The sequence below is a fragment of the Rhinoderma darwinii genome, chromosome 12 (genome assembly GCF_050947455.1).
Source record: "Rhinoderma darwinii isolate aRhiDar2 chromosome 12, aRhiDar2.hap1, whole genome shotgun sequence".
Classification (NCBI taxonomy): Eukaryota; Metazoa; Chordata; class Amphibia; order Anura; family Rhinodermatidae; genus Rhinoderma; species Rhinoderma darwinii.
This window is the reverse complement of record NC_134698.1, coordinates 63,014,553-63,041,476: the sequence shown is the minus strand read 5'-3', so window position 1 is coordinate 63,041,476 and position 26,924 is coordinate 63,014,553. Positions and strand designations below refer to the sequence as shown.

Genomic DNA, 26,924 nt, shown 5'->3' with positions numbered 1-26,924 from the left:
CCAGACTTATTAAATAACGAACAAAGGAATTGAGCATATTGAAATTCTTCACGCCCGACCCTTCCCTCCCCCAACATCTGACTTCGGGAAAGAGTCGGCACCAATTAGATGGTCGGCCAGTCCTGCCGAAATCGATGGGTTCGGCCAACATACATCTAACGTATATGGCCAGCCTTGCACAAAAATAAGTCTCGGCACGCATCTTCCCCATCACTCCCTGGTCTCTGGGGAGGGGGCTGCTACCAGTTCTTCCACCAATTACAGCTCATCATGGTGGTTCCTGGCCGACTGCTGGTAAAATGCGATCCTGTACTGCAATATTTTTTATTGCAAAACCAATTTAATTTTTTTCTTAAGCAATCTTATTGAACTTCGATGTAAGGTTCTCTTCTCACTGGTGCACAGGCTTCCGTTTGTACAGAGATCATGATGGATCACATTGACTTATACCCGGGCCGTTATATATAAATTGTGCACTGCAAACCATAGCACATCATTTAAACAGAAACCTGTTGACAAGAGCCCAAAACAAAATTAAACTGCAGGACACTTCACTTACGCTTTTATTAACTCTTCACCTTTAGCAGCTGAAGAAACCTGAAAAGAAAGAAAAGGCACAGTAAACAAACTCATCCATCTTCCCCCGTTATTAAAGGGGTTTTCCACCTTCGGACAACTGATGACCTATCCACCGGATAGGTCATCAGTACATAATTTGTGGGGGTCCGATACCCAAACCCCACACAGATCAGCTGGTCCGGCGCCTCCGTACACCGGAGGTACATGCCGGAAGCACTTAGCTCCGGGCGCGGAATAATGGCCGAGCTGCAGTACTGTAGTCAAGTGAATAGGAGCAGACCTGCAGCGCGGCCGCTATGCTATGTACGGAGCCAACTGCTTCCGGGCTCCGTACATAGCATTATGTGCCATAACATCCGGTGCCTGCAGGCCACCGGAGCGGCTTATCGGTGCGGGGTCCGGGTGTCGGACCCGCACCGATGATATACTGATGACCTATCCGGTGGATAGGACATCTGTTGTCATAAGATGGAAAACCCCATTAACAGAGCCCCCTCCCTAGAATTCACTTATTTGGCCTTCTAGAAGTCATTAAATGTAATATTACCTGTTCTTAAAGCATACGCCTGAATATGAAACATCACACGCAGCAATTTCCTAATACATTACGGTATTGCTCCTTCGCTGATAACAGATATCTGTGATATACTATACACACATACACTGCAATTTTCCATCGGTCCCCTACTTTTTACTAACATACATTTGGTAGGTTAGCAGGAAGTAGGGGGCAAATGCATAGCAATATGACTGTAGGATCAAACTATACAGGGTTTGTTTGTAGTCTGTTACCATGGAAACATATGGGCCTGCATAGGAGCTAAAACATTTTTTTTTTTTTTTTTTTTAATAAAGAATACCTGTAAAGTTGTGCTTAATTATTCATTTTAGGTGTTTTGGAACAAAAACAAAATAGTTGTGAAGGTGGACAGCCTCTAAATGAACACCATAGAGAAGGATAGGTCGATTTTAGTTATTTCTCCTGCAGGTTCTTAGATCCTCCACAGTCCACACGGACCATAAAAGAATGGACAGGAATGGACAGAAACTACCGAGAAGTAGGATCTGTGCACAATTCACACCTGTTGTATTTGTTCATCATGCTTCTTTTGTAGTTCACAGGCCTGAATTTTCAAAATGTCATTTTCTTTTTTCAGACCCTATCAAATGAGGAAAAATGGGAAAGTCAGTGCGGCGTCTTGCCTCATGGTTGCCTTCTATGTGGTTACTCTAGATTTCTGAATTTACCGTTAGTTCCTGAGTTGTGACCGTTATATTTGCTTCTCTCTCCGAAAGAGCTGCCTCCATGTTTTTAACTTTGTCATTCTGTTGCTCCACTCTGTAGGTAGAAAACAAACAATAAAAGTAATACATTTATTCAACCAGACGTGTCATAGGGCCATCTTTGCCCGCTAGAAAAAGGGGACTAGTGCTTTGGAATAATTTTAAAACACAAATTCATAGCTTCAAAAATAAGATCAAAGCTGTAGATGTAATATTTGAGTCGTAGGATTCGTTTAAAGACAGTGAGCTGGCTTTTTCTGTGTCAATGTAAGGGAGAGGAGGGGGAGCTAGAAGTGAGAGCAGGAAGCAAGAACTGTCAGTCTGTGACTGGGATCTCTCCCATGGACATCCTTCTAGTGACCTCAGGGGTAGGATACATAAACAGTGTTTTTTTTCCTACTAAATGAGTGAAGATGTGCAGTCGCTTATCTAATAACCCCCTTTGCATAATTGGGCCACTTGTCACCTCTGTGGCTCAAAATGTTAACCGACATCTTGTTCACACTAAACAATTGTACCGTCCACAAACATTTTATACGAACCTTATCTCGGTTGGCACGCAATCTTTAGTATAAACCTATAAGACCGCTTCTCTAGTGATACCCATTACACACTACAGTTACAGAAATTACGATTATTGCTAAAAAAAAAAAAAAAAAATAGAATGTCCAATAAATTTCTGACTGATGGATTTCTGAATTCTGTTCCAATTATGCTCAATAAATTAGGGTCATGAATCAGGGTTAGTGGCAAACAAAAAAAAAAAAGTTTTAAAAATACAGGGAACACTTACATTCTTTGAAGATCCTGTACTCCTGTTGACAATGATTCTTGCTGTAAAGGAAAAGCAAAAATAATTGTTGCTACATTTGAATGATATTCAAGAGGAACATCTTCCTGAGGAGCCGTCACCTCTCGACAGGTCTGTTTTAGTAGACACCTCAGAGATGCTCCAAAACTGTTATTTTTTATGGGGAATGCAGGTGTTTCATTCCTCTTGAAATGTATGAATACATTTTAAGATCTGGCGTTGTCATTCCCATCGTCAATAGGGCGCGTTCCTACACAGTCTGACTGTGTCCAATCAGGGCTGACTGTGTCAGGCTGTGCAGGGACTCATCCTATTGCCAAGGGAAATAGTAATGCCCAGTTGTCAAATTATTTATACTTTCCAAGAGGAACAACAGAGGAACGGCACAACGCACAGTTCTAAGAAAAGGACGCTATATCGCTGTTATTTCATGGGGAATGCAAGTACTTACTAAAACAGATATGTCAGGAGAGGTTACGTCCACAACAGCAGAAAGAACTGAGGTAGCATATAAAAACATGCTGTGGAATAAATGGTTTCTAACATTTTCTAAGCGGCGTTATCGGTTCTTAAAAGTTACAGACCCTAAGCCTGGGGGTAGTGGCCGTGCCCCAAAAAAATAACATGTAATCTCTCCAAAACGACTGATCATTACTAAGTGACGGACCGCTGAAGTCCTAGTGTCCGTCACTACTTTACGCCGCCTTTAGACAGGGCAGCAGAATAACCTGACCGATCCACTTTAAGCGCGGATAACTTCTAGTAAAAAGTTTTTGCCGTTTTAATGTCAACTAAATGGCCGGGTCTATATTACTACTGGTTGGTCTCCTATGATTGTGGCCCCCTCCTTCACAATGTGCTGTACCTGCTGTAATTTCTGCTGGTCTTCAATATGGATTTTCAACTGTTGACTTTCCTTCTGTAGATCCTTCAAGAATAGAGAGCATACCCATAGTTATTACACAACTTCCTCATGGGTGGGGATATGGGAAGAATTTTAAATTTTATTGATTTGTGTTATCGGACACATGTAATAACACAAAATTACTTGAACTTCCACCGTGACTTTTAGACAATTATGCTAGCATTTATCTCTATGTACCAGGGTCTTTTGTTTAAAAAATACGGTCTGGTCAGCGTTCAGGATTTTTGGGCGGTAAGAATAGCGCAATCTACTACGCTTTTCTACCCCGCAAAAAAACAAAGACAAATGGCAAACTGGCGATCTGTTATTTTACCAATGAAGTCTATAGAGCAACAGGTCCTAACAGAACGCTTTCATTGCTCCGTTAAAAGTGGATCCATGACGCTAGTGTAGGAATATTCTTATAATTTGAGAAATTTACCACGGTTGTCCCACATTATAGTGAAACCTCCCTTCTATGCATAATTAAGTGACATACAAAGAATAAAACAGATGATTTAGCAAGATGACGCCATTGTTAAAAGGTCACATCAGTCAAATAGGGGAAAACAGGCTAGCTAAAATTAAATAAATAAAAAGACTGCTTAAAGAGGCTCTGTCACCAGATTTTGCAGCCCCTATCTGCTATTGCAGCAGATCGGCGCTGCCATGTAGATTACAGTAACGTTTTTATTTTTTAAAAACGAGCATTTTTGGCCAAGTTATGACAATTTTTGTATTTATGCAAATGAGGCTTGCAAAAGTCCAAGTGGACGTGTATTATGTGTGTACATCGGGGCGTTTTTACTACTTTTACTAGCTGGGTGTTCTGACGAGAAGTATCATCCACTTCTCTTCAGAACGCCCAGCTTCTGGCAGTGCAGACACAGCCGTGTTCTCGAGAGATCACGCTGTGACGTCACTCACTTCCTGCCCCAGGTCCTGCATCGTGTCGGCCACATCGGCACCAGAGGCTACAGTCGATTCTGCAGCAGCATCAGCGTTTGCAGGTAAGTAGCTACATCGACTTACCTGCAAACGCCGATGCTGCTGCAGAATCATCTGTAGCCTCTGGTGCCGATGTGTCCTCGCTCGTCCGACACGATGCAGGACCTGGGGCAGGAAGTGACGTCACAGCGTGATCTCTTGAGAACACGGCTGTGTCTGCACTGCCAGAAGCTGGGTGTTGTGAAGAGAAGTGGATGATACTTCTAGTCACAACGCCCAGCTAGTAAAAGTAGTAAAAACGCCCCGATGTACGCACATAATACACGCCCACTTGGACTTTTACTTTAAACACGCCCAGTTGTACTTTTGCAAGCCTCATTTGCATAGATACAAAAATGGTCATAACTTGGCCAAAAATGCTCGGTTTTTTAAAATAAAAACGTTACTGTAATCTACATTGCAGCGCCTATCTGCTGAAATAGCAGATAGGGGTTGCAAAATCTGGTGACAGAGACTCTTTAACAAAGGTTCAACGGGACTAAACATTGACCATCTAGCCTTAGGATAGACCATCAATGATGATCGGTGGGGTACGTACCCCGGGGACCAACTCCAATTTTAAAAACAAAGGGATCGGCTTCTCCATAGGTGCGGGTGCAACTGCAGCTCATCCCCATGTTTTGTACATCTGCTAAGCAGTCTACTGTTCCCTGTTAGCTGCCATTTTAGACCATGGAAAGGTGGACTAATGTTCTTCAATAGCACAAATGATAGGAAAAATATCTGCCCCCCCATGATCACTACTTTATCTTACTCATAGCAATTATGTAAACGGTGAAGTTACCTCAATTTGTTTTTCCTTCTCTAGAATCACCTTCTCACGTTCATTATACCATTCTTCTACCACCTTTAAGCTCTCTTCCTTGCCCTTCAATCTAGGGAGACATCAAAGTGGACATCGGACTTGGCCACACTCACAAGCACATCCACTAATTTGACACCAAACTAAAAAAAACTTACAATCAAATGGCAGAATTCCTGAATACTAGATACGGGGGAGAATATAGATGTAACGATAATTTGGCCATACAAAAACGGAAATTAGTTGGGAGTGATGAGCATTTTTAGTTCTAAGACGACCATTTGAATAATGAGTAATTATTGGAACATTCACCACCATGGAAGCCAGACATTTCTATCTACGGCTACCTTGCATTGAGGGTAATTCTATACACCTTGAATTTAAAAACATTGCTGCGCTTCTAGATTTAATTTGGGAAGCCAAATAAAAAGTTAATCTACCCCATCATGAAGTTATATTGATTATTTAAGTCATTTACATAAAAGAAACGGGCACTGAAAAATACATACTGATTGTGAAGCTCCTGAACTTGTGTAGTACTAGAAACCTAGAAAAACAACAAAAAAAAGTATATGTAACGTCAGTAGTGAACACACAAAAGTACAAACCAATCTTGACATGAAAAAAACTGTAAAAAAAAAAAACGTGCAGTGCATAAATATAAATTAGTTCAATTGCAAAAAGGGTCTGTTCATACGAGCCAGTGCTGCGCCGCTAATGCAATTAAAACAATAACGGTCATTTAAAACATTCCACCGTGGATTTTTCATCAAATCCGCAAGTGTTTTAAATTTGCCACATAATATGCATGTGCCAGATTTTTAAATCCACGCAGATTTTTTTGTCTGCTACTGTATGTGTGAATGGTATTTTGAAAACCCATTTCACTAGAATTGTAATGTAATTTGTTGCGGAGTTTCCGTGCAGACTCCGGCGTGGTCGTGGTCTTCCTCATAACATGCAATTTTTGCCTTTCAATCTCATCTGTACAGGTGGTTTATAACACGCCCAGTTGTCTATTAAGAAAGTCATTAGCATGAAGCTAAAATAGGTCATAACTCCGTCAAAATTGATAGTTTTTCTAAATAAAAAAAACACTGCTGTGATCTACATTACAGCGCCGATCACATCATGTACAGATAGGCCACTTATAATGTGGTGACCGTGCCTCTTTAAGCTGGGTTTACAATGGCAGATACGTGCCCATAACGAACTCCCATCACTGATAATTACTTGCCGATCGGCACGCATTAAAAAGGCCCTTTACACGCCCAATGTAGAATGTATGCAGACGAACATTCGTTAATACAATCGATCGGTCACCATACAGTTTAAATAATGTCGACAGCACATCTCCTGTTCATACGAGGAGATGCTGACAACAATGATTTACATGAAGGAATGAGCGTTTGCTTGTTCGTCAGCTGACCACTGCCCTATTTACACAGGGCAATGATCAGAAATGAGTGTTCATACAACGCTTGCTCGCCCGAAGATTGGCCTGTGTAAATGTGCCTTAGGCCTGCTGCTAAGAGAAGTAGGGTAGAAGGAGCATATGGTGGTGGGATGCAACACAGTAGAGACTGGGGACCGCAAACCATCCCTGTTAGTTTATGGGGATGCCTAGTCCGTGCTGCTGTTAGACCGTTTTCTGGCATAATTACATCAAAATATTTATTTGGTCCAAACGATCGATCGAACAAACGATCGATCGATCAAACGATCGATCGAACGATCAATCGATCGATCGAACGATCGATCGAACTATCTATCAAGCTCCAGCCTAGTTACCCTTTAAAAAGGAACATAAAACACAACTCACAAGCTGGGTCTTGGTGACTGGGATTTGAGGTTTCATTCTTTGATATTGGATAAGCTATTTACAGATATGACACTATCAGTCGTTTTGGATGTTACCTGTTCAGCCTTCTCAAGCTGGCTACTGGCTAATGCTTCCTTCAGTGCTTCTATTTCTTTGGTCAATTCCTTTACAATAATAAGAACAAGACAAATGGGAGACAAGACCACAACACGATGGCATGCAAAACAAAGTGGAAGAGCGGATAGCCCATTGACTGGTCATGTTCACACTGGCTCCTCATTACAGCACCAAACATTTTGTTTTAATTTGAAAAACTGTGCCAAAAAATATTAAACTTATTGGAAGTTATCGTCATCATTATGGAATGTAAAAATAAAGAAATACTGTAAATGGGCTAAAGTACCACATCCGTGATGACCGGTGCGTAAACTACAAATGTAACATACAGTAAAATATATACCTGCAAACTTGGAAAATTAATGTACACGAGCAAATGAAGCAACAATATCTCGTGTATTTATAGTTGATTTTTAGATTTCAGTCACTTTAGACCGCTATATTCACACCTGGCAGACTTTTTTGGTGCCCAAAACCGTACCCATTATTCCATGTGCGGTCTTACTAGAGGTTTATAAAGGGGTAGACCCATGTTCTCGCCATTTGTTTACCAACTATAAATGACCGCTGCCTATAAGCGGCGCCAAGTCGGACGCTTCTGGAGAGCAGGAGTGAAGGTGGAGATATAAACAATGGCTGATATCTGGGTAATACCTGCACAGTCCTCCCCTCCTTGTCAACCCTCAGCTGCTCAGCCCGTAGGAGATCTTCTACAGACTTTATCTTGCCGTCCTTCTCATGGATCCTAAGGATAATAATAAATCAACATTTTAAAAAACATGGAGAAGAAAACGTCTAGTAACCACGCCATTCACTTTAGCTACCTACTGTGACGATTTAGCATTAACCAGCCAAGTTTATGGCCACGGTAACAAATGACAGTGACCGTTTTGCAACCAAGAGACGCCACGCGGCCATAGTTGTAAGGACAGGATTTGTCAGGGAGAATGTGTTGTCGTAACTTAGCCTTGATAGTGTCCAAATGGTTAATGCTGCAAGCAAAGCAGCCGCCACTTGCAGATCACTATTTGCCTGCGTTAAAAGGGGCTGCCCTTCAACCCCTTTGAAACTATGGTCCAGCTCTTGTCACCCGTGGCAAAATTAGCTGTCAAAAGGTAAAATGCAGCATTACATGTCAGCCATTCAGATCAATGGCAGTCCTTGTAATACATGGATGGTTTGAGTCCACCAGAGGGTTCTGGCTTATACTGGGGACATCCCGTCTATGTCTCGTCTATAGGCCCCGATAGGATATTTGGCTAGGGGATGACTTCATAAGACAACCCTTTTAATGCACCTAGGACACCCCAAATCAACAGATGGGTTGTCTCCCCACACAGCAGCACCCCCGTCTGGCACAGCAGTAACGCAGCAGCTAGGGGTACATATGACAGTGCGCACGACTCATTGTAACATGGGCCAAAGGGCAGGAAAATTAGATCTTATAGGTGTTAATTAACAAAATACTTTGAACTTGTATTACATAAATCGGCAGGCAGTTGTTGGCCGTTATCTGACAAGCTTATTTACTTGCATGTATGAGACACCCACTACTTTTATAGTGAAATATCTGCAGATTATATTCATCTCCTTGTAACAAATGTACGAGAAAAGATTAAGAGTTATCAACTTACACATTTCTTAGATCTTCAACCACCAGAGACGTGAGGGCTACCTGTAATAAAACACGTAATACATTACCACAGTGTTTTAAAACTAAGATGTCCAAGGTGTAATCCTTATATAACCAAGTGATAAACCGACAGTCCTCATCAGAAACACGTAAAAATGCTAAAAGAAGTTCTCAACCAAAATTGATGTTATATCAATAGGATATGCCATTAATATTGGATCAGTGGGGGCCCAAGATGATGCCTAAAATAAAAAGGGCCCACAACCCCTTCAGCTTTTCTCTGATACAGCACTGCTGCAATACAGATGCTATTCAAACAATTGCAAAACAGCCCCATAATACAGATTTCACCCAGCGCCCGGTGTCACGGAAAACCCCCAAAAAATAAATAAATTGGCAGTTGTTTTTTTTCTCTAGAACAACGACCCCATAAATTCTAGGCTTCGGTGCAGCTATTGGACCCCCCACTGACCAGACACGGATAACATAGTTAGGTCCAGAATTATTTGGACAGTGACACAAGTTTTGGCATTTTTGGTGTTAACCAAAACATATTGAATATCCAGTTATACAATTAATATGGGCTTAAAGTGCAGACTCTCAGCTTTAATTTGAGGGTATTCACACTCTAATTTGAGAAAGGGTTTAGGAATTACAGCTCTTTAATATGTAGCTGCCTCTTTTTCAAGGGACCAAAGGTAATTGGACAATTATCTGAAAAGCTATTTAATGGGCTGCATGGGCTATTCCCTGGTTAATCCATCATCAATTAAGCAGGTAAAAGGTCTGGAGTAGATTCCAGGTTTGACATTTGCATTTGGAAGCTGTTGCTGTGAACCCACAACATGAGGTCAAAGGAGCTCTCAATGTAAGTGAAGTAGACTATCGTTAGGCTGAAAAAAATGAAGAAATCCATCGGAGAGATTGCTCAAATGTTAGGAGCGGCCAAATCAACAGTTCGGTACATTCTTGGAAAAAAAAAAGAGAGCACTAGTGATCTCATGAACTCCAAAAGGCCTGGACATCTACGGAAGACAACAGTGGTATAATTCTGGATGTAACCGTATACATCAATGTCTGAAATAGGGAAATCCCTTTAAGAGTCTGCTTAGTAGAATTGTCAATTTAGTGCTCATTTTGATCAAATTGTGTGAGCCCATCTGTCACGACAAGGCGACCTCAACCAGGGGGGATCCCTACACTAAACAATATACCTGTACAACAAAAAAAACTCACCACTCTTGGGCCTAGGTCTACAAAATTAACTGAGGATAGGTACGAACCAGCTTTATTCTATACTAATTAAAAACAGTCTGACAAATGAGACGTGTACGACAAGATGGCGGCGGTCACCATCCTCAAACGTACAGCGCAACAAAGTTGGTCAGCACCTCTTGGCGAAGTACAACATATGGACAGGCGCTAATCTGCTGCAAACAAAGCACAAAGATGCAGATGTAAGGAGGTGAAGACCAACTTTGTCTATTGCATTGTTCATTCAGGGGTGGTGACTGCCTCCATCATGCACTCCTTCCATCTGTCCAAGGCGGTTTCTTAATTAGAGCAGAGTATTGCGGATTCCTACTTACCCTGAATTCATTTTGTAGGCCTAGGCCCAAGAGACAGGTGTCTCCTATTGTACAGGTATAATGCTTAAGGCTCTTTTACGTGGCCCGATTCCTGGCTGGTAAAGTGAGCGCCGATTGACGATACAATACGTAGATCAGCGATCGTCACATCTATTTCCAAGGAGCAATGGCCGTTATGTATGTGGACCCATGATCGTTTTTGTACGATAGTTTGTCCTCATCCATCTCCATCCTGTCGGCAGCAATCTCACATTTATCAGCACAGTAGATATAGCAGTAATGCAATTAAAAATAACCCATATCTGACATTTTTCATACATCTTCATGCCTGCTGGGTTTGTATGCTGAATTATAAATCGGATTTTTATTTTCGTTTTTCTTAGGATCAGTGTATGATTTAGCACAGGGTAAGGTCGCCGCAGAGCGCTGTGTGCAGACGACCACATGGCCGTACACAAAGTACTATTGTATTGTGCGCCATGCTGCCAAGTATGTCACCCTATAGCTCCATAATATGGCATCCAACGGAGCATGCCAAATTTTATTCTTTTAGGTTTTTCTTAAGTCAGAGACATATGGAGCATACAGTACAGCTCTATAGAAGTCTATTGGTGCCCTATACAGTACAGCTCTATAGAAGTCTATTGGTGCCCTATTCAGTACAGCTCTATAGAAGTCTATTGGTGCCCTATTCAGTACAGCTCTATAGAAGTCTATTGGTGCCCTATACAGTACAGCTCTATAGAAGTCTATTGGCGCCCTATACAATACAGCTCTATAGAAGTCTATTGGTGCCCTATTCAGTACAGCTCTATAGAAGTCTATTGGTGCCCTATACAGTACAGCTCTATAGAAGTCTATTGGTGCCCTATACAGTACAGATCTATAGAAGTCTATTGGTGCCCTATACAGTACAGCTCTATACAAGGCTATTGGTGCCCTATACAGTACAGCTCTGTACAACCTTTAAGAAGTACGGAGCTGTAACACCTCCATGTGCATAATACAGTCAAAAGAATTGAGACAGTACAGACTTGGTCTATATTCACATGTGCGTCGCAGATTCCACTAGCTAAATCACAATATAGATCTCAACGGCGTCCAACAGACCCCACTAACTTACAACCGGGTCCCTGGGTTGCGGTCATGGTTTCCATCGTTTTGGAAGAAACAATAGCGATGAACGCCGAATTGCTTAAAGAGACTTCTAGGCGTCCCTCAGCTCACATCATCTGGCACAATTACCTGGTCATTGTGTTGTGCCTTAAAATTCTGCAAATCCATTCTTAAGGATGCATTTTCATCCCTCAGCAACTAAAAAAAAATAAAAATATAAAATGTTGTTATGCAAATGTCCAGTGGTTTTGCATAATTGTACAAAGATTAACATTATTCATTACATATTAATTTCTCTCGACCTTCGCAGGTTAACATAACGGCAAGTCTGGTAAGTTAGTCCCCTTTACCCCTCCTTCACCCACAAAAGGTTGGAGCTGTGCAATGTGGGCATCACGGTATTGGGGTAATCTAATTAAGGGACCAGGATTAACGCCCTCCAATCCCGTACAGCACGCTGCATTTTATATATTTTTTTTAATGTAATATTATATATAACACTTAAGCAACTTTATATTCCTAAGAAAAGAAGGAGCTCCACCATCTACTCAGAATTAAAGCAAGACACCTTGAAAAGTGACATCCATATAAATATTTCTAATACATGGGAAAAACGTCCTACAGTGGACGTCTCTGTAGAAATATATGAAAGGTTAATAAGGGGTCCTAAAACGTAAAAAATAAATAAAAGAAAAAAAACGTCAATGGGTTGCGTCGGGCGCCGATGGTGTCCGACATACAATAGAAACCAGCGCTTCCGGTATTTTCATTGTTCTGCTCCTCTGGACAGAGCCGAACAATGGAAACACCAGATTCAGGTGTGAATATGCCCTTATTTCTGTTAATTGTTTGAGGCTTTCAGATTATTTTGCCGTTCAGTAGTTCTGCACGACAAATAAAGGAATTTTACTGTACATATTTTTTTTAAAAATCACACACTGAATGATTACCCTCAAATCTTCTTCCTTGTTGGCCACGTGTATGAGTCCAGACTCCAACAACTCTTCAACTGTTTTGAGTTTCTCGTCCTTTTCTTGCATGCTTAAAAAACGGAAAATATTAAGATGTTACTATAAAACATTAAGAAAATGTAGCAGCTTTCTTGCTTGCAATTAAAGTGTTCTCTTTCAAGTGTGGGTGCAACATCAGATAAACAGCAATTCCTTAAAGGGATTGTCCAGACTTAAAAAAAAAATATGGCTGCTTCCTTCCAAAAACAGCGCCACACCTGTCCATGGTTTGTATCTGGTATTGCAGCTCAGCTCAATAAAAGTAAATGGGGCTGAGATGCAATACTAAACACAACCTCTGGACAAGTGCCGTGTCGTTTTTGGAAAAAAGTAGCCATGTTTTTCTAATTCTTGACCACCCCTTCTGGAGATGGTAAAACAGATTGTGACTGGTGAAGCGATCCTCTACATAAATAGCACTGCCCTACTATGTGCTATATTAACTACTTTATACAGTTACCTCTGCTCCATCTGAACAAGCACTTCTTTATTTGCCTGGAGTGGGGGGGAGGGGGTGGAGAGGAAACAAAAACAGAAAAGTTATTAGATGCGATGCAAATGTACCGCCAAGTATTTCACAATCAAAATCTTGTCTGGTTATCTACCTGGCCTTGAGACTGTTCCTGCAGCTTCTGCACCTGCGCCTGTAAGTCATGGTTGAGATTTTGCAGTGCCTGAAACGCCAATAGGATTGTTAAAAACCAATGTGATCACGGTTAACGGCAGACGTATCGAATAGGGAACTGCATAAACTGTAATTCCCCAATGTATTCTATTAAAACCATCAATACCTTTTATTAGAAGACTGGATTGGCTGTAGGATTGGAGGGCTGTGAGGAATTAAAGGGGGTGGTCTCATTAAAACAACCCCTGTTCATACGTCCCATTAGAACGTATGGACGTCATAGGGACGTTCCCCCGTAAGGAATCCTCCTCTGAGCCAGAGCACCCGCAGCTCCCAATCTTCCGCTATGTGACACTACTTTTTAGTAGCTGTATTCCGGACAATAGAAACCCACCCTAGTAAGAAACACTAAAAAAAAAGCTGTCTATACCTTGTGCTTCTCAATGGTACTGGTCACATCCACAAGCTCAGACTTCAGTCTCTCTTCCAGAGCTTTGATCTTGTCATCTCTTTCCTCAACACTGGGGGCAGAAGAGAATGAACACACAGTTAGTACAATTTTATCAGTGACAGATCTGCAGGTTTACAGTTAGGCAAGTGTTACTATGGACGCTATATAATCCCTACAACGCACTGGTCTCCTGCTCACATTGGAGGCAACCGCTTTGTAAAATTGGTTATCGGTGGGGGTCTGACTCCGGGCAACCCCGCCAATATACTGACTGAAGGGCCGAGGCGATCGTCGTCTCTATGAATGTGTATGGCGCGGTGCCTGGAATTGCAGCTCAGTCCAATTCACTTGTAAACTGGCTGCAACAACAAATTCCTCGGCCCAATCAATTAGCTGATCAGCGGGTGGTGCTGGCAGTCGAACAGCACCCCCGCTGTCCGACTGAAGGATAGGCCATCAATATAAAATGCCTGAAGAACTTCTTTAAACACTCTGGTGAACGGTTTGGCCACATGCATATAATCGTAAAAAACGGATCCATTCACTTCCATTGAACGCGGACACCTTTCCGTATCGCTACGGATGGATGTCCGTGCCGTAGAAATGTTCAGAAAATTATGGAACATGTCCTTTCTTTTGCGGGCCGAAAATGCGGGTGGCAGTCGGCGGGCGGCCGGCCGTACCCACAATCGCGGGCCAGAATTACGGGCACGGCCGTGTGCATGGGGCCATAATGACGTTTATGAAGAATAGCCAGTAGTATAAAATGACATTGCACCATGTTCCTTATACAATTATATACAGATTTTGGCAGGTATAAAATATCCTATGCTCTGAAACCTGGGGAAAAAAAATACAAATAAAGTGGTTCTCTCAGCCACCTGTAGGTGGCAGACTGTTCAAAATAAAAATAATGCTCAATGTAACTAAACTGATTATTTTGATTTAAATGAATGGGTTCACCATAGTAAAATAATTGTAGGGTTATTATCGATCTCCTAAAAATAGGCTACTTCTGTAACCAATGTACGATAACCAATTCTGACACCATTAAGGTGCGCTCACACGTGGTATACTTGCATTGTTGTGTAAAGCTTTACATTGTATGCCCATGGGAAAAACATTCTGCAACGCAAGAACTAGAGAAATCTGTCTGAGTTGCGGAATAATACGCTGCGGAAATACTATGCAACTGCGTCACATGTCAGCACACCCCTTACTTACTAACTTCGAATCTAATTGCTAAATTTATATTTGCATTCTATGCACCAACTTAAACGTTTTTGTTTTTTTAAGTTCAATTTGTTTATCCGCAGTATTGTACGTGGTTGAGAAATTAAACTTCTTCATCTTTAAAATGTGATATTACTTTTACGGGGGCATAGAAAACGGTTGGGAACCACTGATTTATCCTCAGCGTCCTGCAGTCTGTAGAACACATACCTCTTTTGCAAATTTTCCAGCGTTTGAGCAGCAGCGGACTGAAATAAAAAATATACAACGATAATTTATTATATTTATCTGCTGGCAACCTAAACATAAAAATTGAAAATTGACGTAAAGAACTAATCACACATCTCACACGTCACTATAAAAGCAGCAAATGGGACGGGATCACTAACACAAATAGTCGGTCACTAACCCAAAAGGAAGACTTCTGTATTAAGAAAATCTATTCTCCTGTGACAGATTCTCTAAACGTGGCAGAAAGGTCTACAACGATTGGATCGTTAAGGCTACGTTCAGACACGTCAGATTTGCCGTTGGCAAACCCCACTCGTCTTTACGTCGGGATCCGTGGCATGCTTCTTATTCTCATGGATTTTTTTCCCACCCGCACCGGACAAAAAGGCACACAAATATTAGCGGAGGCATGTCTGAGGGTTTGTGGACCTCTTTCGCATGCATTGGAAGCGAATGGTCACGGAATCCTTGCTGAAATTTGTGTCACGTCCCACCCGTGTGAACAGGGCCTTACATGCGCGATAGTACAGCCTTTTTACTATCAATGTGGTGGATCAAAAGGCTCAGGACACAAAAATTACATTAAAGGGATTTTCCAGAAGTTAGACTATCATTATGATGGGCCATCAATGTTTGATGGGTGGCGGTCACTCTCCTGGTAGCCACGCCAATAAGCAGAAAAGGCAGCACCGCTCCAGCAAACGAAGCAGCCACTTCATGGTTTACAGAGAGATTGTGGCTCGTCTGCAAGGGGCGGCTGCGAGTTTCACTGCCGATCAGTACCATTCAATATTTTTGTATGCATTCTATCTTTACACTTTTCTACTGTTTAGGGTCCACCTGTTTATCTTAAAAGGGTAAACTGAGCGATGGGTGTACGGACTCAGATTTTATATTGAGCCCATACATCTCTCAGAGGAAAGACAAATCGGAAACAAAGCGGCACAGTGCTCACCCGAGCGTTTCTGCTGCCTCGTTTTAGCGATCAGTGGGGGTCAGTGCTCGGAACCCCACAAATCAAAACTTGATATGTCCCTATAAGTTTAGTTCCACTTTAAAGCAAAACCGGCTGTGAGCCATAAAAATCTATTTTGCAGTTCTGTAAATATTTTAAAGGTCCAATGATGCATCTAGTTTTCTAAGAAAAACATGAAACCTGGAGTACACACGTGAACCCTCCTTACCTGTTCACTCTTTGTAGCCTGAATCTTCTGTAGCTCGGCCCTCAGTGATATGTTTTCTCTCTGTAGTGTCTGGAAGAGGTTAAATGTGAAGGTGACAACCAGGTCCATCGATCACAAAGACAATAACTGCAGCATGATGAATACTTCGCAATGAAAACAGAAGGACAAACCAAACCTGCCTTCACTTGTTACCATTGAAGCACTGCGGCTGTCTACTATATGGAGACCATTCAGGTCGACTTTTAAAGGGGTCGTCCAGTTTAGATAAGTGTTTGCATATGTCCGATTAGGACAATCAGAGTCAATTGAGCAGTGGTCTCCAAACAGTGACTCCCCAGCCGTGTAGAACTACAACTCCTAGCATGCACTGACAGTTACAGACTTCCAGGGCATGCTGGTAGGTTATATTTCATAAAATATGGAAAGCTTGGAAATCACTGTAATTGATGGTGGTCACCTGATCAGGAACTCCAACTATTTATAGCTAGTGAAGCACCATTGAGCTCTCTGCACCGGTGCACGACCGAAATCCATTGTGCAAAATAAAATACTATTGATCTCAATGGATATCCCATGATGCAATGCGACAACCACTTTATGTACCACACATCGGTACTTCAACGGGTGGGCAATAATTACGCTACACCAGGATGCAGTGAGCTATAAAAGTTCAGTATAAAAGGGGTTTTCTGAGCTTCTGAAAAACACAGAATAGTACCTATGTGATCCTGAATGCTCACCGGATGATGCCACCACAGTTCAGAAGTATTTTTTTTATTTTTTTTTGCGGGATTACCATATAAAAGAATACAGTTCTCATGATTCCTATCCCATACGTTGCCTTTATTTACAGCGGCCTGCATGCTCCTATTATAAAGCGTAGGGTAGTGCTGTGAATACTCACTGTCTGCTACTTAGACACAGCTCTGCTGTTCTGCTGCTAGACTGAACTATCTGCTGTCCAGCATGAGAAACACGATCCCTCCAGAGAAAGGGAGAGAGGGGGGAAGCAGTGAAGATAAGAGGCATGTGATGCGTGAGTCCTGTACTAGAGGAAGGGGGGGCGGAGATAACCACGTGTTCAAAGTACGTCACGCAAACAGGAGATCAAACACCAGGAGCATGGTCATGTGACTACATGAGACTGGTTTACAGAGACATTTCAGCTACAGACAGTACATTAGAAAGTGATAAATCTTACTGTAGTTAAACCATTTTGAATTCAACTTTAGATGTGAATGGAGAAATTAACAATACGTAAATTGACTAAGGCAAAAAACTTAAATATTTATGTCGATTTAACCTTTAAAATGGTGTTTTTTTTATTAGCAGCTCATATATTACCTTCAGTTCCTCTCCACTGTTTGCGAAATTGGCTTGTTCGAGAGCAACAGCATCTTTCACCTGTCTTATCTCCTTGTCTTTATCATCAATGCTGCAACAACAATAAAATACCCCAATTACGGTTAGAGATCAGAGACGGCTGAAATATAAAGAACCTCTCTCTATATGCAGCATACACTGCCTCAGAGTAGTGGACACTGACAGAAGTGGGGCCCTGGACAAAAACACTATATGGGCCCCATATTTTCCAAATGTCAATTTGATGAGAGGGGGTGAAAGCCATAAACCCCCTCATTAACGGCTGTCCAGAAAATCACTCAGTGGTGCAAAACCATCAGTGATCGTGAGACATGGATGGGAATGAGTGTAGTCCCTTATATATGTGATCTAAGAGGAAAGTAGCGAGCACATTCTGACAAGCTGGACCAGCAAAGAAAGGACTATGTGTAATACGGGTGTCAGCGTTGCCAAGGCTCCTTTTAGGAAGATTACTCAAATATGTGTCCTGCAAGTTCTGCCAACCCCTCGTTTTGCACGCAGCAAAAGAAAGGCCGAACGCGTCCAAATGTAAAATGAGCAGAGAGAAATTAGTCTATCCTGCTTCTGTTAAAGAATAAATTGTTCTGTCAATCTTATGAAGTTTCCGTAAGAGATCCTTCACTACGGTTCATGCGGAATACTTGATACCAGCTTACATAACACGAACTGTTCATATAACGCCAACTGCATCAAATCCATTTTATTCACAAAAAGCTTCAACGTCGCAACAGCTTCAGCTTTTAAATGTACTTACGTTTTCTGTAGTTGCTCAGCAATGACTGATGCGGATGCCTGGAAAATTAAAGGGAATGTGTCGTCAAAAAATAACCTACTGTTTAAATCACGTTTTAGATTTTCGAATAATTTTTGGTGATCTTTTAATTTGCTATGTCATTATCTATATTAAAAAAATAATCCTAAAATCTTGCAGTTTTCACTCTGGCCACTGAGCCTCACAATAGACTGACACTTCCTGTTCTGTAGAGATCACTTGTCAGCAGTCATCTCATTATCATCACAGGCAGGATTACAATGGATGGATAGATAGATAGATAGATAGATAGATAGATAGATAGATAGATAGATAGATAGATAGATAGATAGATAGATAGATAGATAGATAGATAGATAGATAGATAGATAGATAGATCCCCTCCTAGCCCTTCCTGAACAGTGGGGACTTTAACAACTTTTCTAGACCAGTTTTCTAAAAAGGGGGCACCGTGGTTAGAGTGTTTTGAGACCAGAATCTTTCAGTTCCTGGTTACAGTACAGGACAGGGATGTCCGTGTGAAAGTTCGATCCTGACGATGTCACCGCGTGCAGGAGAGCTCAATGCCATCATGTAAATGAATGTGGTGCATGCACAACGACTGTTGGCCTGTTAATTTACATGGTGTGGACGGGAAGGTTAAATACAATTACATTCTATTACATAATTTAACGGAAATTTGCATAACTTTATCACGGGTAGTTTCTGGTTTCACGGCTTGTACTGTAGATTGCACCAATTTGCAGCCTATCAGGTTTTGTAACCTTATGAATTGGCATTTTTATTTGGTTTTCAAAGACCTAAATATGAATGAATTCTACACAAAATTCTAACTATTTTCAAATCCGATATTAAAAAGGGGTTATCCTTTCAAGACTACACCCGACTATGTGCTCTATTAGGGCATTGGCCAGTGCAGCGATTTGTTACACAATTACCCATTCATTTGAACCCCTTTAAAAGTAGTAACCAGGATATTTGGTGGTTTAGAGAGGGAGATACTTTAACGTGTACTGTGGATATTCTACAACATTAGGAACAAATATTATTGGATTATCTATCTTGGGAAGAATTTTCAGAATAGACCTCATCTCTGAATTTCGCAGTATAGATTGCCAATTGTCTACACCGCGCGCTGTGCGTAAAGAGACGAAATGGAAACAAATGGTCTCCCAGGTTTTAACATTTTGGATCCTTATTCATTGTGATAAGCAAGACCTGCAATATTATGTTATAGATTACTGAGAGGTGAACTTGAGGAGGACCATACACATAGCTTTCCTACATGGTGAAAATGATCTTGGCATTCGGTGCTACGTGTTTTCTCACAGAAAAGTGAAGAATTGTGGCCTTACAATGCTGGAAAGGAGAGGGGCTAGTCTGAGGATGGGAGATCACACCAACCGCAGGCTTCAGAGAGCAATCCCAACGCAGATGGCAGCCCAGCGGCGATCTTACCTGGGTTTGTAATTGTGCAACGTACTTCTGTATCTGAACATTCAATGATTCATTATGTTTCCGAAGATCCTGCCATCAAGAAAGTAAATAAAAACATTTAAAAAAATCCACATACTTACAGCATGGCAAACACAATAGCCTGACTATAACTTCTGATCAACTCATACAGCCAATTATTTTTTTCCCCTCCATGATCGTTTCAGAGCCCACCCATCTCTGTTATTCTCACACCATTACGCAATTATTTGCATTGAAAATTGAGACTTTTGGGCATTTAATGCCACCCTCGCGTTTAAGAAAAGGGCCATGGCTTAACAAAAGGGGACAGGCCACCCCAGCCCGACAGATTTACATGCCAGAAAAATGGTGTCAATTATAGCGGAGATCTACACCAGTTCATAGCGGCCATAGATTTCACTCTGTGGGGCGTAGTAAGCCAGAAGCCCATGCCAGGAACTGTACCTTGCTCCTCCTGATCAGACTACCCCCCTATACATCGGACAATAGAAAAACCAAAAAAAAAAGAAAAAAAAAAAGTACTCACTGCTCCACTCCGGATCCTCTCAAGCTCCCTCAGCGGCTCAAACATGGTAGTGACACAGGGTAGCGTCAAGTCGACGTATATGATGCAGCAATAAGGACCTTGTATGAGCCGTGGGATGCTGAGGGAACCCGGAGGAGAACAGCGAAGAGGAGAACAGCGAAGAGGAGAACAGCGAAGAGGAGAACAGCGAAGAGGAGAACAGCGAAGAGGAGAACAATACATTTTTCTTAAATGTTATGGCTGAGGTCACTATGCCACATTAAGGAGGGCCAGGCAAAAGATATGACATTTATTAAGAGGCAGTCTTAATAAACCTCCCCCTAAGTGTCCTACTATAGTCAGTCGTAGGCATCTTGTTTAGTTGTGATAGAGATATATATATATATATACACACACACACACACACACACACACACACACACCTTGCTCATCGATTGCCTATGCAAAATTTTTCCTACCTTTAGCTCTTCTCCATTGTTCGAAAAATTAGCACGTTCGTGAGCCAAGGATTCTTCCATCTGTTTCACTTCCATATTCTTCTCCACAATCCTAAAATAAAACAACAAAAGGTCACATTAAAACAACAAAAAAAAAATCTTCCCGCCCTCCGACAGCTCCCTGGGGCTTTACACAATCTGTCTACAAGAGCAAAATATGAAAATTTTGTGCCAGAATCAGTAAAGTTTAGTTAACCATTACGTAGTCATTGACCCCCACCTCCCCCATTCACACCACCGAGGTCTTTTGACCGGATGGTATGCTCCGACACTTTTTTTCTTTTAAAGGAAAGCGCAGCAGACTGAGCTTTTTCTATAGTGTCCCACTGCTAGAAAACATACACTGCGGAGGATACGTTTTTTTTTTACATTGTAGGCTGCAGTATGCCACTGTATAGGTGTCGTACATAACACAGGGCAGGTTACGGGCCCTAATATAATTTGTCCAGACTCCCATATAACCCCTTTAGTTATAATATTGCTACCACTTACTTTTTCTGTAGTTCATCCACTATGACTGAAGCAGAAGACTGGGGGGAGGGGGGGGGGGGGGGGGGAGACAAAAAACTTTATTAAAAAACAGCAAACCATTATCTTACAGAAGTGAGAAAAAAACTAAAAACTAAAAACTGGACACTATAATAATGATTAAAGGGATATTTTACAATTAAATCAAAATAGATATGTAGTTGGTCTTGATTCAGCTCTGGAGAGCCCAAGCACTGTCCACATAAAAGCGCACCCAAGACTTATATACACTTTAAAAACTGAATGCACTCCTCATATTTAAAGGGATTTTCCAGCATGTTGACAGGGACACTTCGGTAACGTTTGTGTGTGACTTACAGCACAGCAAGCGTAATCTCGCGAGATCTCGCTGTAAATGACAGCACAGCGTGATTTCAATGTGGTGTGAGTAAGTCACACACAAACGTTAGCGAAGTGTCGGGATTGTGAATAGACATCCCGTCCTGGCTGGAGGTGATGTCTATTTACTGTCAAGACACTTCAGTAACGTTAATGTGTGTGTAAGTGACTGCACATAGTGAACAACGCAGGATCACTATGTGCAGAGTAAATGAATGGGGAGAAGTGTATGATGCTGATTGGTCACTGATTGGTCAGCGTCATACACTCCTCTGTACAACGCCCACTTGGTCTAAAGTAAAAACACGCCCAGTTGGGCATTAAGATAAAATCGCTCCTAACGTGGTAAAAATAGATATTTTTCCTAAATAAAATCTACATTACAGCGCTGATCTCATTACGTACAAGATAGGCCACTTATAATGTGGTGACCGTGCCTCTTTAAGACCTCTTTCACATGGCAGTACTTTGATCAGATTTTTTTGGTATATCCTGGTTCGGATATAAAAAATACTGACCAAATACTGCTGTGTGAAAGTGGCCTAACTAATACCCTTGAGATGGCTGGTCAGCCGGACGCCCATTCCAACAGCTTTTCCTCCCAACTCCCCCATAAACACGAACGCTTGGGTAAGCCGGGAGTGCATGTGTCTTCTATGGGGAGAAGGGAATACGTCGTTGCCATACCCCTATGGCAGATCATGAGCAGGAACGAAGGATCAGGCATGGTGAAATAAAAAATGCCCGATACTTCTTTCCGCCCAACATCTGCCAAGGTGTGGTCACATACACAATAAAAATCCTGACTGTCCTGCCAAAATAGTCGGGTTCAGACGACTTTTATCCAATGTGTACGGGCACTTTTAGACCCCACACGGATCAACATATTATAAGATAACACACTAGTGGGATAATACCACTGAATCTAAAAAAAACAAAAGATTTAAATAATCAGCGTGAATCTGATATAAAAGTAACCAATCAAGAGGTGCGATTGTACTTTAAATAGTGAGGGAACATATTTGTGTCACTTTTCTGGACAGACTTTCCTTACATGCAGAAAACACACGTGCAGGGGAGAATGCTTGGGACTTCCAACGGGTCAAGGGTCGTCATGCCTTGGTTGGTCTGTGCCCACATGGCAGATATGTTGCATACATTTCTGAGACCGTTCCATTCGTTTGCAGAAATTCATGCACATGTTGCAGTAGCAACCCTATTCAGATGCATGGAATGGATTTTTTTAGCGGCAAAAAATTCTGCAACAAATCTGCCATGTGTGAATACACCCTAATATTCGGCAACGAGAGTCCGTTTTCTGTGTCTGTATCGAACTGAAAACGACAAGATGTTTGTAAAGGAAGTGCTGTCAGCTGCTCTCAGGCCGTCATCATGGGTACGTTCTCGCGAATGTCAGCTGAATGACAGGGCTCTGCCTTATATACTATTCAGCTGGATGTAGACAGTATACAGACTCATCACAAGGTCACTTTAAAAGGGGATGTCCACTTTCAGAAAATGTTATTTTTTGCATAATTAAAAGTTATACAATTTCCTAATACACTTTTGGTATTCATTTCGGTTTTCAAGATCTCTGCTTGTTGTTATTCAATAGTAACATTCCCAGTTTACTTCCTGTCCATGGTCGTGTGATGTACACACAGGTGCACGGCTCGTTACAGTATGTGTATCAGAGCTGTGTCTTCTAACGATCCCAGCACCTGTGTGTCCATCACATGACCATGGACAGAATTTTATCCACTGGAAGTAAACAATGAATATTCCTACAGAACACCACCAAGCAGAACAACGCATTCAGGAAACCGCAAGTTTTTTTACAGCGATATAATGCGTTTTTTTATGCAGATGCAGTAAAACGCATGAATGCGCACAAAAAAAAAACCGCATGCTATTTTTATGTGGTTTTAACCGCACCTCAACATCTGAATACATGTTATATATCAATAGGAATTCTTGATCCTGGTCTCATCTTATAGAGGATCGGTCACTAGTTTATTAATTCCCTATCTCCTAACGAATCTAATAGGCGCTTTGCTGCTGATAACTACAGTGTGATTTGTTTTGACAGCCCCTATCAGATTAGCTGGGAGATTGGGCATTACTAAACTAGCGACAGATCCTCTAAGTATAAACCACGCACAAATATATGTAATTTTTAAACCATATATAGCATTAGGACACACGTCTTTACCTGAGCCTGGATCTGAGAATGGTATTTCTGCATTTGAACACCGAGGGCTTCATTTTGTTTCAGTAAATCCTTACAATGAATGAGAAAAAACCCAAATGAATCATGCTGTACATATAAGATATCCTATGTAATCAAAGCCTCCCTGACCGAAGGCGACATTCTGCCACCTATCATTTTAATAAAGGCCATGTACACTTTTGCGACCTTTTTTACTACTCCTATGCATCCAAAATAAAAAGCAACCTTGCAGACAGGCTTGATAATTTCACCCCAATGATTTGTTCCTACAGCTGCTGCACAGACCTGCGAGTCTCCATGTTTACCGACTACAAACACTGTGTGTAGTCAGATTCGGAAATAATTTGTTACACCCCGTCCATCTGCCCCTGCATCTTGATAACCTACAGATAGTAGATGGGCAGATGAATGAAAATAGCGCGACTGCAGCATCTGACTACGCATGGGGTTGTTTTGTAGTCTGTAACCAAAGAGAAACATCGTTTAGCACAGAAGCTGTGTACACTAAATAGTAGGATAATTTTTTCATGTTGCTTTATTTTAAAAGGGGTTTTCCAGCCGATAAAAAATGTATGGCCTATCGTTGACGGGTCGGGGTCTGACTCCTGGGGCTCCTGTTGATTAGCGGTTTTGAAGGGGGTGCAGCACTCGTTCGAGCGCTGCTTCCCCTTGCTCACTGCGAACGTTCGACACACATTTAGCGGCGATTCACAGGTATTACAGCCTTATCTCCCAGAATGCTGCAATACGTGTGAATTGCCGCTAAACGTATGTCGAACAGTCACAGTGAGCAAGAAGAAATGAAGGGGAAGCAGCGCTCGAACGAGTGCACCCCCTTCAAAACAGCTGATCAACAGGAGCCCCAGTAGTCAGACCCCGACCCATCAGCTATTGATGGCCTATCCTGAGTATAGGCCATCAAAATTGTTGTATTTTATTTTATTTTTTAAATACATTGAAGCATAACAATAGATTGCAATTGTGCACATAGTAAACTATTAGCTAAGCCGGACACAAGTAAAAGCTAAATCTCCTCATCCTAAGGCTAAGTTTACATCTGCATTGGGGTGTTTTGTCATGAACTTTGTACATGCGTTTTTAGTGGCCTTTTTTCGTACAATTGTTTTTGTTCTGGTGTTTTTCAAGTCCTATAGAGAAGTCTATTAAAAAAACGCTCACGTCACTGAAGCGTATGACATCAGTCCGTCCCGGCATCCCTGCTTTCCCCTCCACATCTGCCGTTGGGTCAGAGTCGGGAGCCCACCATACACAATAAACGGTCGGTTGCGTCTGTTTCCATCAATGTTAATCTAATGTATGGGCACGGACCCGGATTATGGGCACATTCGTGTGCAGGGGGGGCCTTACTGAGAATCTGACATTCATATCAATGACCTTGTGCTTCAAATGTCGTCTCTGATCAGTACTAAAGGGACTTACATTTTCCTTCTAATAATTAGTAGTCTTTTAAAATCTGGAAAATAGTGGTGGTCCGAGACCACAGACTTCCCCAATTCGATCTTCTCACATGTATCTAGGATATATCAGATCATTGTCAATGTATCTCCCCTTAAAATATATTTTATGATGTGTAAGAGAATCTTTTGTGAACCATGAATACCACACTAGCACAGTATAAAGGGTGGAGACGTGTCTATGCAACTTAAAGAGGCTCTGTCACCAGATTATCAAATCCCTATCTCCTATTGAATGTGATCGGCGCTGCAATGTAGAGAACAGTAACGTTGTTTATTTTTTTTTTTAAAACGATCATTTTTGTCCAAGTTATGAGCAATGAGCTTTTCAATGGACAACTGGGCGTGTTTTCTCGTTTTACCAACTGGGCGTGTATTGTGTTTTTACCAACTGGGCGTTGTGAATAGAAGTGTATGACGCTGACGAATCAGCATCATACACTTCTCATCGTTCCCACCCAGCTTCTTTCACTGCAGAAATACAGCGTGACGTCACCCACAGGTCCTTCAACATTGTCGTCGGACAAAGAAGATACATCGGCTCCCGGCGTCCAAAAGGTTAATATGCTCGTCTCTAGGGAGTTTGCTATGCTTACCTGCACATACCCTGCACTGTACCCTCTGACGCCTGGAGCTGATGTCTTCTCTCTTCCGACGCCAAGGTTGAAGGACCTGTGGGTGACGTCACTCTGTGTCTGCAGTGAAAGAAGCTGGCTGGGAATGAGGATGTCACCCACAGGTCCTTCAACCTTGGCGTCGGAAGAGAGAAGACATCAGCACCAGGCGTCAGAGAGTACAGTGCAGGGTATGTGCAGGTAAGCATAGCAAAATCCCTAGAGACAAGCATATTAACCTTTTGGACGCCTCGAGCCGATGTATCTTCTTTGTCCAACGACAATGTTGAAGGACCTGTGGGTGACGTCACGCTGTATTTCTGCAGTGAAAGAAGCTGGGTGGGAACGATGAGAAGTGTATGATGCCGATTTGTCAGCGTCATACACTTCTATTCACAACGCCCAGTTGGTAAAAACACAATACACACCCAGTTGGTAAAACGAGAAAACACGCCCAGTTGTCAATTGAAAAGCTCATTTGCATAAAGATAAAATTGCTCATAACTTAGCCAAAAATGATCGTTTAAAAAAACAAAAAAAAAACCTTTGCTGTTATCTACATTGCAGCGCCGATCACATTCAATAGGAGATAGGGATTTGATAATCTGGTGACAGAGCCTTTTTAAAGCGTCGATCATGTAAATATTTTCTGCCGAAATGTGTATGCATGGTTATTGGTCAAAAT

General features: G+C 41.8%; 1 protein-coding gene across 9 annotated transcripts in view; it reads right to left on the bottom strand.

Moving 5' to 3' along the window:
- The window catches only part of KTN1 (kinectin 1), a 105,860-nt gene that overhangs the window by 29,330 nt on the left and 49,606 nt on the right, over positions 1-26,924 (bottom strand). For 7 of the 9 annotated variants that reach the window (XM_075843272.1, XM_075843265.1, XM_075843270.1 and 4 more), the window contains exons 12-34: positions 24,133-24,201; positions 21,546-21,583; positions 21,015-21,105; positions 20,013-20,081; positions 18,537-18,574; positions 17,744-17,834; positions 16,400-16,468; positions 15,195-15,232; positions 13,731-13,821; positions 13,281-13,349; positions 13,136-13,170; positions 12,616-12,706; positions 11,795-11,863; positions 8,962-9,002; positions 7,982-8,072; positions 7,306-7,374; positions 5,898-5,935; positions 5,371-5,461; positions 3,540-3,602; positions 2,657-2,697; positions 1,828-1,918; positions 1,662-1,739; positions 560-597 (exon numbers count right to left, since the gene is read on the bottom strand). In XM_075843272.1, coding sequence (XP_075699387.1) covers positions 560-597; positions 1,662-1,739; positions 1,828-1,918; positions 2,657-2,697; positions 3,540-3,602; positions 5,371-5,461; positions 5,898-5,935; positions 7,306-7,374; positions 7,982-8,072; positions 8,962-9,002; positions 11,795-11,863; positions 12,616-12,706; positions 13,136-13,170; positions 13,281-13,349; positions 13,731-13,821; positions 15,195-15,232; positions 16,400-16,468; positions 17,744-17,834; positions 18,537-18,574; positions 20,013-20,081; positions 21,015-21,105; positions 21,546-21,583; positions 24,133-24,201 — 1,499 coding nt within the window. The remainder of the gene's footprint in view (positions 1-559; positions 598-1,661; positions 1,740-1,827; positions 1,919-2,656; positions 2,698-3,539; positions 3,603-5,370; positions 5,462-5,897; positions 5,936-7,305; positions 7,375-7,981; positions 8,073-8,961; positions 9,003-11,794; positions 11,864-12,615; positions 12,707-13,135; positions 13,171-13,280; positions 13,350-13,730; positions 13,822-15,194; positions 15,233-16,399; positions 16,469-17,743; positions 17,835-18,536; positions 18,575-20,012; positions 20,082-21,014; positions 21,106-21,545; positions 21,584-24,132; positions 24,202-26,924) is intronic. The other 2 variants (XM_075843268.1, XM_075843273.1) reach the window with 1 other exon arrangement.